The sequence below is a fragment of the Arvicola amphibius genome, chromosome 2, assembly GCF_903992535.2.
Source record: "Arvicola amphibius chromosome 2, mArvAmp1.2, whole genome shotgun sequence".
Lineage (NCBI taxonomy): Eukaryota > Metazoa > Chordata > Mammalia > Rodentia > Cricetidae > Arvicola > Arvicola amphibius.
The window spans coordinates 81,179,539-81,195,943 of NC_052048.2; the positions used below are offsets into that span (position 1 = coordinate 81,179,539).

Consider the following 16,405-nt stretch of genomic DNA (forward strand, 5'->3'; position numbering starts at 1 on the left):
TTTGACAGCTTATTCATTAGTCAAGTTAGTACTCCAGGCATAGAAAGGGTTCATCTCAGAGCTCTATGACTTTGCTTCCTCTGTGCACAGCTTACTGAACTTAAATGAGGTTAATGGATGACCTTGGCAGCAGAGCACTCTCTCCACCACTACACAGTATGGTCATAAAGCAGGCAGGAAAAGCCAGCTTATAGTCCTGAACAGATATTGTCAGACTGGGAATTCCCTAACAGCATGTCTTGGAACTACACATACCACCTAGCCTGACAGAATGTACATATCAGAACTTTTCAGGAGAAACAACTTATTTTTTTCTTCCTCTAGGGGGAACTTAGAGAAAGCACAAAGTTGATTTAAAAAAAAAGTTGGGTTTTGTCTTAATTTACTCATTTATTTACGATGGTGTAAGGAATCCTTACAAGTGTGAAACAGAAGTGGCACTTGATCCTTTTGTGACATGCACAAACTATACAGTTCTAGGAAATATCAGGAGAGCCAAACATAATTTTATGTTGTGTAAATGACAGTAGAGAGGATTCAGAGAGGATTTCACAAATGAATGGCAGTGAGCAAATATGCCAATGCCATGCCCAGGACCCAAAACTGGACAACTTCTGCAGACACCTTATTTTAATTTCCTGGTTTACTCCGCAATGCTATTCAGGAAATTTTAAAATGAGTCATGCATGAAACGTGAGTTGAATCAACATTTGTTGGTGCTTTCCAACTTCCTTGAACCTGTTCTAGATTAGTCATTTTCACTATCACTATTTAGCCAAATGATCGACCCCTGCATTCCAAAAATGATTAGGTGGCAGACAGGTCAATTTTGTACAGGATGGCGTTAGCTGACTATTCTCAATTCTCACTCTAGTTAAGTATCTAACATTTCTGTAAGAACTTGATATTGGCAAAATTCTGGGGTATTTTCTTCCAAGCAGATGAACTAAGTTGAGTACAAGCACACATTTGAAAAGCTCATTTAATTACTTGTGTAACTGTCTCTTCCTGAAGTTTTCATTCTTAACCTTGTGTCTCTTCTGAGTGAGTGAGTTATCAAGAAGCTAAAGGTTGACTCTTATTCATGCTCTGGGGGATATTCAAATATCTCCATATTTATTATAGTAGTAAAAAAGAAAGAAAGAAAAGCATTCATCACAAAATCCAAACATCTGACCACTTAGGAGCCCTGGGGCTCAGTTGCTAGCATTCATACCAGGCTATTCCCTATTCTACTTAACTCTAGCTTCAGGGGACCTACTGCCTTCTTCTGGAATCTGAGGGCAGTTCAAACACATGGAGCACATAAAATCAGACAGGCACACACATATAAATAAAAATAAGCAAGCAATTTAAGTTCAATAGTAATAACTACAATATTAATAATGTATATCTCATTCGATACTAATAAATGTGCTAAATGAGTAAGAAAAATCTCAGAAATCATCATTTTATATCTATGCTTTTAAGGAACAGTTTCAGTTTAGCAGCGTGGGATGAAATCTCTTGAGGTTTTAAGCATTCTTTTATATTCATCACGATGAATCATAAGCAATAAATTATGCATTATGTTAATGTGACGCCTGTTAAATGATGATTCTCAGGTCAAAAACCGATTATTGCATATGTTGTGAACTTACTAATCTATTCATTTAAGAACTTTGTGTGACAAAGGCCCTGTACTAGACACTCAGGAAACTTCAGTGACCAAAGCAGAAAAAGTCAGGGCTACATGCTAGCTGGCTTCTACCAAGCCTTTCCTCCATGAGGATGCGTAGGAAAACCATATTTCATAGCTACTTTGCTATGTGAATAACTAACATATAATATGTTTTATGTTTTTAACCTAAAACTTTATTTTACTTCTACTTTAAAAAGAAGCAAGACATATTTATGGGCCCTTATAGGCCCTATGACCACACACTGTATTTACTATGGCCATCAGGGTTCCTACTAGGCCCAACCTAACTCAAGGAGCTCACAACCAATAGTAGATCAATAGAGAAGAGATGATAAATGATAAATGTACATTATTATGTACTGGGTAGCAATAATAAATGCCAAGAAAGAAATCAAAGATTGTATCAGGAATGAGGGCACATAATTTTACTTGAGATGTGAAGAAAAATATTCTTTGGAAAGGTTATAATTGAGTAAAGACATGACTTTTGTTACATTATTTTTTCTTAATGAGGTTTTATGTTTCTAGGTACCAAATTATAAAGTTATTTTTTCCTTAGAGATACAACTGCCTGGCCTGGAGCTAGCTATGGAGATCAGGCTGCCCTTGAGCCTGAGGCAGAAGTGCTGAGATTATAGCTGTGCACCATAACTGCCTATTTCCTTGAATTTAAAAATGTTCTGTCAACCACAATCACCAATAGCAAAGACTAGTGTGCATATGGAAATGAAAAAATAGCCCTGTTTATATGCACAGGGCTTTTGTTTTGTTTTGGTTTTGGTTTTTTTGGGTTTGGGGGGCTTTTGTTTTAGTTTGGGGCTTTCATATGACAGAAATGAACTTTTTTGCATTCTTATGGCAAAGTGAACTAGAACTTCACATGTAACTGCAGTTATCCTACGTCCTCTGATTTCTGTGGATCAATTTTTTCCAGTAGAAGATAAAAAGGAAAAGACATGTAATTAATTGTCCTGAAACTTTGTGTCTGAACAGTTTTTTTTCTCTGAAGGATAAAATGCTTGGAACTCTTTCTTTACCTTCCTTTTTTTCTTGAAGAATGACTCGTGCTATAAGCAGACCTAATGCTGAATCCGGTTTGCAAGCATCCTGTCAATGATGCCAGCGTACATCTTACCTGGGGTCTTTAATAGCACCTCTGAGCATGGGCTGGTGTGGTCCAAAGTTACAGGACTGACCACAGTGCAAAAGCCGTCAACTGCTCTCTTTTGCTATAGAAGATCACTTCCGTTACTTTGGCCATGAAATCCCTAATTGAGTGATGTAGATTTCAACTCATTCATATATTTCAATATTCCTGTGTTTACCCTTGGCTTACCTCTTGAAATAACAACAGTATGGGGTTTATGTTTTTGTACTGAACTAGTGTTCTCATTCCCAGAATATCACATTAGTTCATTAATCAATCTACGTACATATACACACACATATACAAACTTATGCACACACATATATACACACATACATGCACATATACACACATATATACACATACACACATACATGCATATATGCAAACATACACACATGTACACACATACATATCACACATGTACATATCACACATATACACAGACATACATATATACACATACACACCTACACATATATACAAACCCAGACACACATACATATATGAACACACCCACATATTATGCAGACACATACAGATACACACATACATAGAAACATATGCACACATTCACATACTCATCATCATCCCTTTAAAACAATTTAGTTTCTCCTCTGAGCTTAACCATGAAGCCACGTGTTTGCACGCTGAGCCTTGCTTCTTTCTGTCAGATCCTACTCATAGTGTACTTAGGCTGGCTTCCCAGGCATCAGACATCTCAGTCTTGAATCTGGCACTAAGCAGGCATCCATGCATCATGCATGCATTATACCCCCTCTCCACAGCCTTCTCTTTACAGAACAGCTTGCTTCCTCAGGAAGCTTTTGTGGTCAACCAAGAGATATGTTACTGTTCACAAACACCCAGTGCCGTTATGTGGTTCTTTAAAAAAAACAAAAATCCTACTGACGTATATAATTTCTCTTTGTTTCTCCTTTTCACGGTCCTCTGCAGGGACACAAATTCCCCAAAGCATCCTAGCCAAATGTGACTGCCAGCTGTGGCTAGGTGTTCTGTGTAAACCAGAGAGGGACCTCAGGAGATGTAGGCTGAGGCACATGTGGGCTCCGTTCTGTTGTGATCTGGCAGGACTCAGCCACTGCTGAGGTTATCATTTTACCCTCCCTGCTCGTCTCACCCTACCCTGCTCTGCTACCTTATTGAGTCGTTTAATTTCACAGGCATAATGTTCTTTCTTCCTCTTTGCGAGAGCATTGTTTTCCTTCAGCAGCATATTCTCCTTCTTCAGGGCTCGCAATTCTTCCCTTAGGCTTTCCCTTTCCTTATGAAGAAAAAGACAAAAAAAAAAAAAAAAATAAATAAACCATGACCCAGATCAAAAACTCCCAAAGGGAAGGATAAGGCAGAAATCCAAAGAGACTGGCTCTTTCTGGCAGTCATCCACCACACATAAGCAAATGGGACCTGCAAGGTTTACTCTAACATTCCTCTGAGCAATGTTCTTGGCGTGGAGGACAGAGCTACTGAATATATTTTCCTTTATGAAAACTTAGGGATACTGTGGTGACCCCAGGAAAATCATTAAAACTCTAATCCTCACATTCAATAGTCAAATCAATGGGTCTGCAGAGCAATCTACCACTGTTCCTAAGGGACTGCTTAAAAACATTTAAAAGGCCTGAAAAGAAAAAGAAAAGTTACTGAGATAAACTGATGCTAAATAGCTCCAGGCCAGTCTTGCACCATTCTATATCAGAGACAAGAATGAGAAATCTGAGACAAATAAGGACCTCACTGCAGATAAATATTCAGAGCTCAGCATCAGCACCACTACCATTAAAAGGCAGAAATCCAGCCTTCTGGCGGCCAGCATGCTCAGTGCCTCTGACAATCTCCAAGAACTTCACCATTTTACACAACTGAAAGTCCTGATTCTCATCTCTCAACTCTTCATTCTACACAGTAGGTAGCAAAATTTGCTGGAGTAAATTGGATCCTTAATGAGAATCCAGTCTAGAAAAAAAAATATTGAAGAATATAGCTCAAGATGAGAAGTAGCTAAAGCAGGGGGTTCAAATATCATTTTAGTCACATTCCAATATGGTAACTAAATTTAGGAAATCAATTTTAGGCAACTTATTTTCTTTAGAAGTGAAAACATCTCATCACCACTTGCTTTAATAGGCTGAACCTACACATTTAGATGAGTCAATCACAAGAATATTATTTTATTACATCTAGAAAATCTTCCCAAGTTCATGAAGGAAAAGTTACTGAAATTCCAAGCTAGGGTGTAGCTGGAGGAGGCAGTGTGTGTTGCATGCCAGAGAGGGGCTTGTCAGAACCCTGTTTCCTGCTCACCCCAACTATAACCTCAGCAAGGTGAGCGAGCCTGGGCTGTGGAATAGGAGGTATTGCTCCTGCCAGGAGCAAAGATGTTCACAGAGACGCCCAGTTCCTTCCTTTCACCGTCAGACTGCTGAGATAATGTCTCAAAAGATTTGGGATTTCCCCAGGGATCTCATGCTGGGAATGAAGCTTGGTGCTAGCCCAAGAGATTTTGTAAGGTTTGGACAGTTTGTCAGACTATCTTGCAGGGCAGGCTGAGGCACGATGGTGACAGTATCTGCAAAGAACCATGCCACAGCCAGGACTGCTTAGCTGCAGACGCCGCTTCACCTTTGTTTAAAACTTAAACTCATGTCAGGACCCTGAAGGTGTTCTTAAGGTCACTGGGCCTCTTTATTGTTCTTCCCAACGTAGGTACATGGCTAAATCTCCTCTCTCTGCTTTTCATGATTAACTGTCCTTTTAATATGCCTCTTGAGCACAAGTGGCTGAGACAGGACACCCAGACTCACACTCTTACCCTATAGGTTCTGCTAACAGTCTTGTCAGACTTCTGCCTTCACAATGACAGCGGCAAAACTGCCCATGAGAATACATATGCTTGTTTCTATTCTTACTACATCTTCGGAGGGCTGTTATTAGATTTTAACATCCCCTTTATTTTTTTATTTTATTTATTTTTTTTTTTTGGTTTCTTTCGAGACAGGGTTTCTCTGTGGCTTTGGAGCCTGTCCTGGAACTAGCTCTTGTAGACCAGGCTGGTCTCGAACTCACAGAGATCCGCCTGCCTCTGCCTCCCGAGTGCTGGGATTAAAGGCGTGCACCACCACCGCCCGGCTAACATCCCCTTTATATACGTCAAAAAGTCCAACTCCTAAGGACAAAGCCTGCATCAGAAGAAACCCCTCTCATTGTCTCTACTCACCCTTGCAGTCTGGAGCCTTAGTTCAGGACCCCATGTTCTTAGTGCTGACATGTTCAAGGCTGGGGCTTCGGATATTGAATGAGATAATGAGTGTGAAGTGGTTTTTAAAGTGTTCTGTATACCTGGGTGTGGCGAAGAATTTCTGCCATTCCAGCACTTGGGACACTTAGCCTGGATAATAGCAGGTTCAGGGCCAGCCTGGGCAAGAAGTCAATTCCAGGCAAGAGAGGTAGCACTTCTGGGGGACATAGTGAGACTTTGTCATTCGCAATAAAAGGAAGTCACAGGAGAGGCTGCAAAGCCCTGGAAGGTGCTCAACCAATCAGTTTCTAATTTCCCGATCACTGATGGCAATGCACATTCCCATCCACCCACCCACCTCCGTGCTCTGAGCCTGTGCGTGGCTCCTTAGAGAGCTGTTTTCACCACTCTTATTTTGCTCAAGTAGAGGCCAGTCGCTGGCCACCCACCTCTAGCTGCCTGTCACCCTCTGTCGCACTTTGTTTCTGTTCCTTCTCTATGGTGTGGATATCTTCTGTGGCCGCCAATTTTGTTTGCAGCTCCAGGACCTTAGGGGATCATGGGAGGGAGACGGTTGCAGACAATTACACCACAGTCAAGCCCAGTGCACTTGGGAATAGAGGCGCCCCACCCCACCCTGTCCAAGAAGTCACCCAAGGAAGAGCTCTTCCCTAAAACACATCAGCAGAGGGGCTTGCTCTACACAAGAGCACATACTTTCCTCCCAAAGGGAGGATTGATGGAGGAGGGTCATCTGTCTATGTGTTACTTTCATTGGTTAATAAAGAAACTGCCTTGGCCCTTTGATAGGACAGAAAATTAGGTAGGCAGAGTAAACAGAACAGAATGCTAGGAAGAAGGCAATGAGTCAGTCGGCATGACTCTCCTCTCCGAGACAGATGCAGGTTAGGATCTTTCCCGGTAAGCCACCACCTCGTGGTGTTACACAGATTACTAAATATGGGTTAAAGCAAGATGTGAGAATTAGCCAAGAAGAGGCTGAAACTAATGGGCCAGGCAGTGTTTAAAAGAATACAGTTTCTGTGTAATTATTTCAGGTAAAGCTAGCCGGGTGGCGGGAAGCAACCTGCATGTCCATCTACAGAGGATTCCTACTTGTCCATCCTTTCTCCAAACTGCCCCTACTTCCTAAGGATGAAGGAGCCAGGGAACAGACTATTGGGCTCTTTGTACCTGGCCTCTGGGAGGCAGGAGGCAAGACAAAGCAGCAGGTGGTCAGGAAGTGAGTAGAGCCCTCTACAAAGGGCAAACTTGCCAGGATATCTGTGGTTCTTCCTCTTGACAAATTAGAGCCCTAGGCTAGAACCTCACACATGGCACTTCCTTCAATTTGTTCTTTTTTTCTGGGTTTACTGACCACCCTGGGAAGCTGCAGAAACATTCTTCTTGGGAACACTGTCATTAAAATTTGTAGCCACAGCCTGGTCCAGGATGTATAGAACAAGGTATCCAGACTACTGCAGTGGGACACAATCTTCCTGCTTCTAAATTTAATTCTGAATATCAAATGAGGAAGAAAATGCAAGCGCAGTTGCATTACTGTGGTCAGTTTTCTTCCTTTTGAATTATTTAGGGGAATTTACTTTTTCTCTTCTGTCTTTTTGAAAATGGAATGTTTCAAATAATAACGACTTTAACCTATTAAATAAAAACTTCCCCCAAAGGTTCCTTTCTGGTTAAAAAGCTTCTCCACATGCTTTAAAGAAAGCAGAAGGGGGCATTCTCCTTTCATCCTGGCTGTTACCACTGTTTCTCTATGGATGGAAGCTAGCTGATTCTCTGGAGGACTTTTCCTTGACCTTACCTTATCCTCAGTAACAACTCAGAGCAGGGAGTGCTCACAGGAACTCTTGGACAGAACCAAGGCTATATTCCAACAACTGACTGACATTGTATCCATCCACAGTGCAAGACGCCAAACATTATGGTGGAACTCTGCCCCTCATTTGCCATAGGTAGGGATCCACAAAAATCTCTTGCAACTCTACTACCAGGATTAAAGAAAGTCCCACATGAAGAGTTTCTTACCTTTTTTTCGTATAACTCTTTCATATTTCGGAACTGCTGGTCCCATTGTTGATTGACTTCCATGAGCTGAAATTATTAAAATTTGGCATTTCAACAAAATATTTCCATCCATTTAGAAGTTTAGGAAATGCAAAATCATAGTTTGAGCTTATTGAGATTTTAGAAGTCATGGATGAAGGCAACTCTCCTAGCAAGTTCTGGTTGGGCTGGCATGATTTGGGGGCAGGTTAGAGAGAGAGAAAGCAAAGAGGAAGGCCAAAAATGCTGGATAGACTGCATAAAGGAAGACTGTGGAAGCTTGGGTATGACAATAACACAAGCGCCCAGGACTGCCCAGAGTATTAATAACTGGAGAACTGCCATAAACGGGTTGCTTAAGCCTTGCCAGGGCATAAATTATGATGATGATGATGATGATGATCATGATCATGATCATGATCATGATCATGATGATCATGATGATGATGATCATGATCATGATGATCATGATGATGATGATGATGAGAAAGAGAGAATTTTAAGGATGTGTGGAAAGGAGCCTTTCACCCAGTGTCGGGTGGAAGCCTCTTTCTCATCGGCTAGGCTAAGTCAAGACCATCAATGTTTATAAAGAGTCTATATAAAGACACATTTCCTATTACACAGAGAGGTTTTGAGTCAGATTGTTAAAACAGCTCAAGGCCCAAGTGTCAATGGCTGTCCTCATTTCCTGCTGTAAGTCCACGGTTGTCTAGTAATCCCCCTAGAAATTCCATTTACAGTACGATGTATGCCTTAGCCTCTTCTGTGCAAACTTTATGAGCCACTGCTTATTTTTATCAGAGTACAGTCCATCTAGGACTCCGGGAGGGCCATCCTGTAATCTCTCTTATCAAACTAGATGGAAGTGTGTGTGGTGGGGGGGATTCTATGCAACTCTGAGTTTAAACTTGAGTCACCAAAATACTATGCATGGCAACCACTAGGAGAGTAAGCTCAGCTCTCTCATGAGGAGCCCATACCCATACTTTAGAATGTGACTTTTTCTTTTTCTGAGAGTTTCTCTTCCTATTAACTCCCTATTTAAGTCTAACTTCCTTTTTTGGGTAACTCCAGTTCTTACTGACTTATTCTGAACTCTTTTCTGTGGTTAAATCAAACATCTGGCTTCCCCTGAGTGGTGGTTCCTACAAGCTAGATCTCAAGCTCTATGTAGTAATGTTGGACTGTATCCCCGACAGCACCCCTGATGGCCATTTCGATGTACACATTTTCTTATTTTCATAACGGGTTCATGAATAAAGATTTATTAAGTGTTAGATCATGTCTTGACAAGTCTTCTGAGGCATTTATTAGAAAATCTCAACTTTTCTTATTTTAGTTTCATCTTTGTTTAACTCATCCAGAGTCTGATGAAACTCTCTAAGTATTTTTGTAAGAATTATTATATGAAGGCTCTCTTTTCATATTCTCCTGTTTGTTTACTATAGCTATTAGAATGAATTCTTGTGACAACTTTTTCAAAGAATTTATAGGACCGCGAGGGGTGCATCCACCCACGGAGATGGTGGGACTGATCTAATGGGAGCTCACCAAGGCCAGCTAGACTGGGACTGATGGAGCATGTGATCAAACTGGACTCTCTGAATGGACAATGAGTGCTGACTGAGAAGCCAATGATAATGGCACTGGGCTTTGATCCTACTGCAGGTACTGGCTTTTTGGGAGCCTAGTCTGTTTGGAAGCACACCATCTTAGACCTGAATGGAGGGGGGAGGGCCTTGGACTTCCCACAGAGCAGGAAACCCTGACTGCTCTTAGGACTGGAGAGCGAGGGGGAGGAAAATAAGGGGAATGGGAAGGAAATGGGAGGAGGGGAGGAGGTGGAAATTTTTAATAAATAAATACATTTTAAAAATATGCAATAAAAATTAATGAAATTTAAAAAAAGAATTTATGTTTAAGTCTAAACTCTACTAATTGGCAGTCATTTACTTGCAGTGGCATGCTTTAGGATGTAAATATTTTCTAAATCTTTCATTTTATGATTATTTACTTGCTTTGTTCTTTATGATTTATTTATTTTTATTTTAGGTTCATTGGTGCTTTGCTTGCATGTATGTCTGTGCAAAGGTGTCAGTACCCTGGAACTGGAACAGAATTGTAAAGGCAGTTGCAAGCTGCCATATGGGTGCTGGGAATTGAACTTGAGTTCCCCCGAAGAACAGCCAGTGCTCTTAACCACTGAGCCAGCTTTATAGCCTATAGACATATTGTTAATTCATCCTGGATGATGGAACAATAACATCTTTCTAAACCTGTGGATTTTCAAAAGTAATGGCTTTTGTTATCAGACAGTATTAGAAATACATTTAAATTTTTCTGCTAACCAGAAGGAAGAAATAACATCCTGGTATGTATTTCATTTTTTTTCTATGAGAAGTTCACAATTCTGTGTTCAAAATTTTTTTCAACAATTAGCAGCATGAGGCAGACATCAAAAAGGTAGTCAGCATGTCCAAAAAATAAAAAAAAAAACATAAAGCTTCTACCTAAATAATAAGAATTTAAAAACAGCAACAAAAGCCTAATCTAAAATGGCAATCATTGGTGAAAAGTCTGACAGTTACTAATAGTCAGCTGTGTAGTGGTCTGTTAATTGCTGTGTGATTGGTCCGTTGCCCTGCAGGACTCTGCCATGGTAACATCATTCTGCAACAGGTTAGTGACTTTCCAGGGCACAGTGCTACCCAGCATCAAAGAGGAAGAGAAGGTGCAGAAGCAGGAACAAAGCAGATGAACTGCACAGAGTGAGTTAGCAAATGAACCAAAAGTGGGATGCTTCTACTTTGCTCTCCTCCTCTGCTGATGAGAAGGGGAAGGAGTTCTAGCACCCCTTAGACCCAGAACACAGCCATGGTACAACTAACAGCGTCTGCTAATTCCCAGTATCACCTCAGAAATCACCTTTCTTCTTATGTCATTTATGTGCTTTCTATTGAAGATAAATCTTTAATTTTTATTATATGTGTTTGAGCGTTTGACCTGCATGTATGTGAACTGCATGTATGCCCAGTGCCCTCAAAGGTCAGAAGAAGATATAGGATCCCCTGGAATTGGAGTTACAGATGATACGATCCATCATGTGAGTGCCAGGAACTGACCTGGGTCTTCTGCAATAGTAACAAGTATCTTTACTACTGCGCTATCTCTCCAGCCTGGAAGACAGTGTTTTAAAACCCACACTCATTTAGGTGCTTAACTCAGGAAGTCACTGAACTTAAATCCACTGCGCACAAGCTTTTAACAGTTCAAATCTCATCACATATTAGTTTGAAAGGTCATAGTAGATAAGCATCTATGGTGCAATTGGTTAAGTACATCAACAATTGGAAAAGATGGGTTATGAGTATCATATTAATGACATAACACTTTTTCATTCAACATGACACAAACCATGATTTCTAAAAGCTTTTCTTTCAAAAATAGTGTAGTCAAGTGTTATAGTGATAAACACTGTGTTTAACGACAGAGATAAAAGAAATTAAGGATATCTTGGTTTATTCTCAGGCTTAGCACATGGCTATGTGACTTTATCCAATATTTCACATTACCTCTTGCCTCTGTTTTTCCAAGTGTCTAATCTTTTGTTCAAGAGAATTTGTCGAGTCCTTTCTTCTTGATGGAGCACACTTTAATAAAAGAAAACAAAAGATTGAGATTAAGCAGCCTATAAAATAAAGAGAAGAGGTTGGTTCTGTTCTTCAAAAACCTCATGCATTTAGCCAAATCTTGTGTTTTGTAAAATAAAAAAAAAAAAAACAAAAAAAACACATTATTTGATATGGGGGTTGGAGATAGGTGTCTTTGTGATACAGCATGTGCTTAGCATACACAAGGCCCTAAGTTTGATTCCCAGCACTCAATACACAAACTTCTCAACACAGTGACAAGCTATTGTACCAACCTGATATACTATTTACCATTCATTTATTTTAATTAATTACTAAACAATTCACAAATAAATTGTAAATTAGCAAGTGTAATACAAACAGTTAAAATGCATCGAAATGATTACAAATTGTGAATAAATTTACTCCCTCTATGGCCATGGCACAAATATGTTGTAGAATTGGGTAGAGATTATCAGGCCCTATATATTTTGGCAGCCTTTTGGGGCAGGACATTAGAATACCAGTTCAGATCATAATAAATTATGGCATAATGAGAACTAATAGCCTTTGTCTTCAGTTACTTTCCACCTGGGGATTGAGATAATTATTCAAAAAAGGGGCTGAAGTTCTAGAAAGTGCCCACCATCTAGCAAATGGACCACCTCCAGGAAAGTTAATAGAAAAGACTACCTCCTTGCTGTACCTTGGTAGTCTATGTACACTGCATCCAGGTCACGAAGTAGTTCAGTGAGCTGGGTAATCAGGGCAGACCTGAATTCTATGCACAGTTTCAGGCACAGCAGTTACCATGAACGTCAACCCCAAAAGCCATCCATGAACAACTAAGCACCTTGTCCAGACTTACTGGTCTTCACCAAAAGTGGTCAGAGGATTTCAAGGTCTTCTTTCATTGGAAACAATTTATAAAACTAGTTTTCTGGATTATCTATGTCTCAGTGTTTCAGGGTTTGATGGTGTCTTGCACAGAATGGATGCTGTTGTTTGTTTTTCAACTTCTCTTACTTTTGGGTTGTCGTCTCATCAGGCCACATTTTAAGGACAATCTTTTGTTGGTCAGTACGCACACTTATTACCTTAAGAAGCACTTGGCTGAGATGGAAATTTTTTATAAAAAAAAATAAAGAATTAAAAAAAAAAAAAGAAAAAAAGAAGCACTTGGCTAAATCTGAAGTGTGACATCAAAACCTAGGTGGCAGCAATGCCAGGCAATATAATTGAACTTTCTCTTTGGGGGGTGAGTCTAAGAAACTGGGCCCACTCTGGATTAGTGCTGTAAGGCATGAAGTGCCCTTGATCTAGAAAGTCCTATAGGCTCGTCTTACCCGCATGCTTTGCACTTAGCAAGGCAGAGATGCCTTGAAGTTGATTCTAAACTAGTGATTCTCCCCAGGGGCATGACAGCATCACAGGGGAGCCTGTGAAGTGAAAAGCACTCTGAACACTGTTCCAGTCAAAGATATTCACTGCTAACATGTCTCCTAACATCCAACATCATAGTTGAAAGTGGGAACCTTAGGTCCTCTAAAACTGTTCTGCTTGTGGTGCAAAAATTTTAAGTAGCAAACATTTGCATGGTCTTGCTCCTGTTGTCCCATGCATGCTCTATCCCCATAATGTTCTCTATGCAAAAACTAAAACACACTGACTCTGAAATTTTAGAAGTAAGTTTTCTGTGCTATTTAAGAAATCTTACTTGTAACCATAGGAATACTGGCTGACAAGATTCTCAAACAACAGTATGAAAAGGGGTCATTGGAAGGAGGTGATGGCGACACAAAGGAAGAACTTGTGGGTGAAACGCATCACCAGTTGGAATTGCACCGCAGCTTGTATGCTTTGGGTTCAAGTTAAACCTAAGCAGAGTCAATCAAACACAAAGGAATTCATGTTTGGAGTGAGTTTTGCGTGTATTTGCTATTTATTTTGGTTGCTAACAAAGGCATGGGTTATCACAGTACATGCAAAGATATTTAGTCATTAGGTTCTAGGAAGGGGCTTCTACGGAAACAATTATTCCTTCTTAACAACTCCTTATTATTATTTTCTGCAAAATGCAGTCTGTGTTGAAAATATCGGGGTGTTTCTTCCCTTGTCAAAATATCCGAGTAAATTGCTAAGATGTTTAAGTTGTAATATAGCAAATTAAATATCTAAAGGAATAGATGGATCCTATTTAGCTTCTCAATATATCTTGATTATCTGTTTAAAAGAACATAAGAAAACCCAGTAAGTAAGCTCAGCGGGTGATAGCTCAGGCCACTGAGACAAATAACTAAGTTCCTTCCCTCAGGCCCACACAAGAGAAGGAGAGGACTGAATCTGGCAGGTGGTCCTCTGGCTTCCACGGTCACTCCATGGCACATGTGTATGCACAGATTCAAAATAAACCAATAAAAATACAATAAAACACTAAGAAGGTATAATAATTAAGTCATGGAAATAGTTAATGTTATTGTAGTAACTGAACAAAACTATAGCATCAACTGAAGCTATTAATAATTAAAGTCATTTACTGCTAAATATTTCTAAACACATTTTTACAATATTCCTCTTAAATTTTACACCAAACTAAACTCTTCCTCACAAGAAGAAAATGTAAAGCACACGGCAGAGGAAGAGGAATCTGTGCAGATGTGACTCTGTCATTCAGTGGAAGCAGCCTGTCCCAGTGAGTTCAAAGGCAGGGCAATGGTTGCCAGTGAGCTTTCGTATGTCAAATAATGCTGGTTAAAATACAGAACAGGTATTAATCATCACACAATCCACCATTGTGTTCTTGGTTCTGGGTGGCCACCTAAGCATGTTGATGTTCTTACCTCCACATGCTCCATGTAAGCTCCTGCTGCATTCAGTCCAGCCATGCCTGGGGAAGACGAGCAAGCTCTCTTACTCAGAGTCTTGTAGGGCAGAAAGAAAAAGAGAAAAAGAAAATCTCCTGTGGTGCCTTTTAGGATAAGAGCGCCCAGACTTTGAAAACCATAAGTCTCTGTTATCTTATGATAGAAAATAACAAGTTCTCAGTAGCAGAAGTGACTCTATGCTAATCGCACAGAATAAGGATGCAAGAAGAGAAATGTGATTTTAACTTTTATTGGCTTCCATGCCACAGGGATTTCCCAGGGTGTCTCAAGTCGGCAGGCTGTGACTAAGACTGTGGCAGATTAGTCTGGCTGTGTATGTAAATTGTGCTTCTTCTGCCTTTCTGGGCAGTTTCTCCCACTGAAGGAGGAAGTTCCTACCCTCAGAATGCCTGGGGGCAAACCTGGCTTTTCTTCAGCAGCCTAACTGCCACATATCTATTGGATTTCCCGGAGCAGTTAGGTCATTGTTGCTCTTTTGGACAGCTTGATTTCTTGCTTCCTACGGGTACGGCTTTCTGGTAATGCCTTCTAAATGTGAGCTGAGCTGTGTAGAGCATAGTGAGTCACGTTGGCCTGTGAGTGCTGCTGTACAGAACCAACTGGAGAAAATGATCTGTTACAAATTAAAACGCATGTGGCTCGCACATCAAGTGTTCTGGATTGGCAGGAAGCTTGCTTTCAGGGTTAATATTAACTTTTCATAGACCGAGTTCAAATATTTCAGCAAGGCACTGTTTTAAATCATTAAATCTGTTTTCTCTAACATTTTAGTAGACTCCTGTCTTGTTACAGACCTGTCAGCTAATGGTACGAGACAAGAGTTGCTGAAAGGGCTGTGTGGATAGAGAGACTGAAGATGGGCTTGAACCGTAAATTCTGGAGTAGAAACAAGAAAGGATGAGTTACTGAAAGGAAAATGGAGATGTCTTTAGGTTCAGACACCTGACTGGAGCCTTTCATGGAGAAACTCACATACAGCTAGGCTGAAGTAAAGAACTGTGTGTCCAAGTTCTGACATTCTTCTTTCCCATCTATCTCACCTTCCCCTGCTCTGTTCCATGTTCACCATACTGAATTATCCCTGCACACCACAATGAGGCTCTCCTCCTTCCCCTTGTGCCTTCCGACATGCCCCTTCATAGTGCTCCCCATACAACTGGTGAACACAGAACCCAGACAATGCCTCCTTTGCCCGTTGAGTTTATCCTTTTTCTTCTTCCCAACCAGAGAGAGCACTTCTCCAAGCTTTTCACTTGTGCATTTCTTTCTTCCTATATTCATGTCTGCAGCCATACTGCCCTAGCAATATTCAACACATCTTACTAAATGGGTAAATTGGTGAGTATCCGTTATACTATGCTCCAAATTTGTGAGTTTTCGTAAGCATATTTGTTTACCTCCTGCTATTTTGGAGATCTGTTTTGAAGATGAGTGAAAGAGAGTTGTGTTGCCTTCGAGCAATATCCAAAAATGCACGTGGGATTCAATGTGTTCCTGCAGAGTTCCCAAGGTAAACGTTACAACACACATGCTCAGTTTAGAGAATAGAAACAGAGGCTTCCTAGATACTTACATGTTATCCACACCGAGACATGCGCTTCAAAAATACAGAATATCTTTAATGTAAAAGTAATTTTATTCTAACACACATGCATACGCCCTGACCCCTGCACCCCACCCACCCATATATGTGCTCAGAGTGAGGTGCATATAATTCAACGTTCTTTGTGCTTT

The 16,405-nt window shown here is 40.4% G+C and overlaps 1 protein-coding gene across 1 annotated transcript in view; it reads right to left on the reverse strand.

Moving 5' to 3' along the window:
- Tnip3 (TNFAIP3 interacting protein 3) overlaps positions 1–14,694 on the reverse strand; it is a 31,596-nt gene extending 16,902 nt beyond the window's left edge. Inside the window, exons 1-5 of the mRNA XM_038317787.1 lie at positions 14,627–14,694; positions 11,730–11,807; positions 8,137–8,202; positions 6,537–6,635; positions 3,988–4,113 (exon numbers count right to left, since the gene is read on the reverse strand). Coding sequence (XP_038173715.1) covers positions 3,988–4,113; positions 6,537–6,635; positions 8,137–8,202; positions 11,730–11,807; positions 14,627–14,671 — 414 coding nt within the window. The 5' untranslated portion in view covers positions 14,672–14,694. The remainder of the gene's footprint in view (positions 1–3,987; positions 4,114–6,536; positions 6,636–8,136; positions 8,203–11,729; positions 11,808–14,626) is intronic.
- Between the last annotated feature and the right edge of the window lie 1,711 nt (positions 14,695–16,405).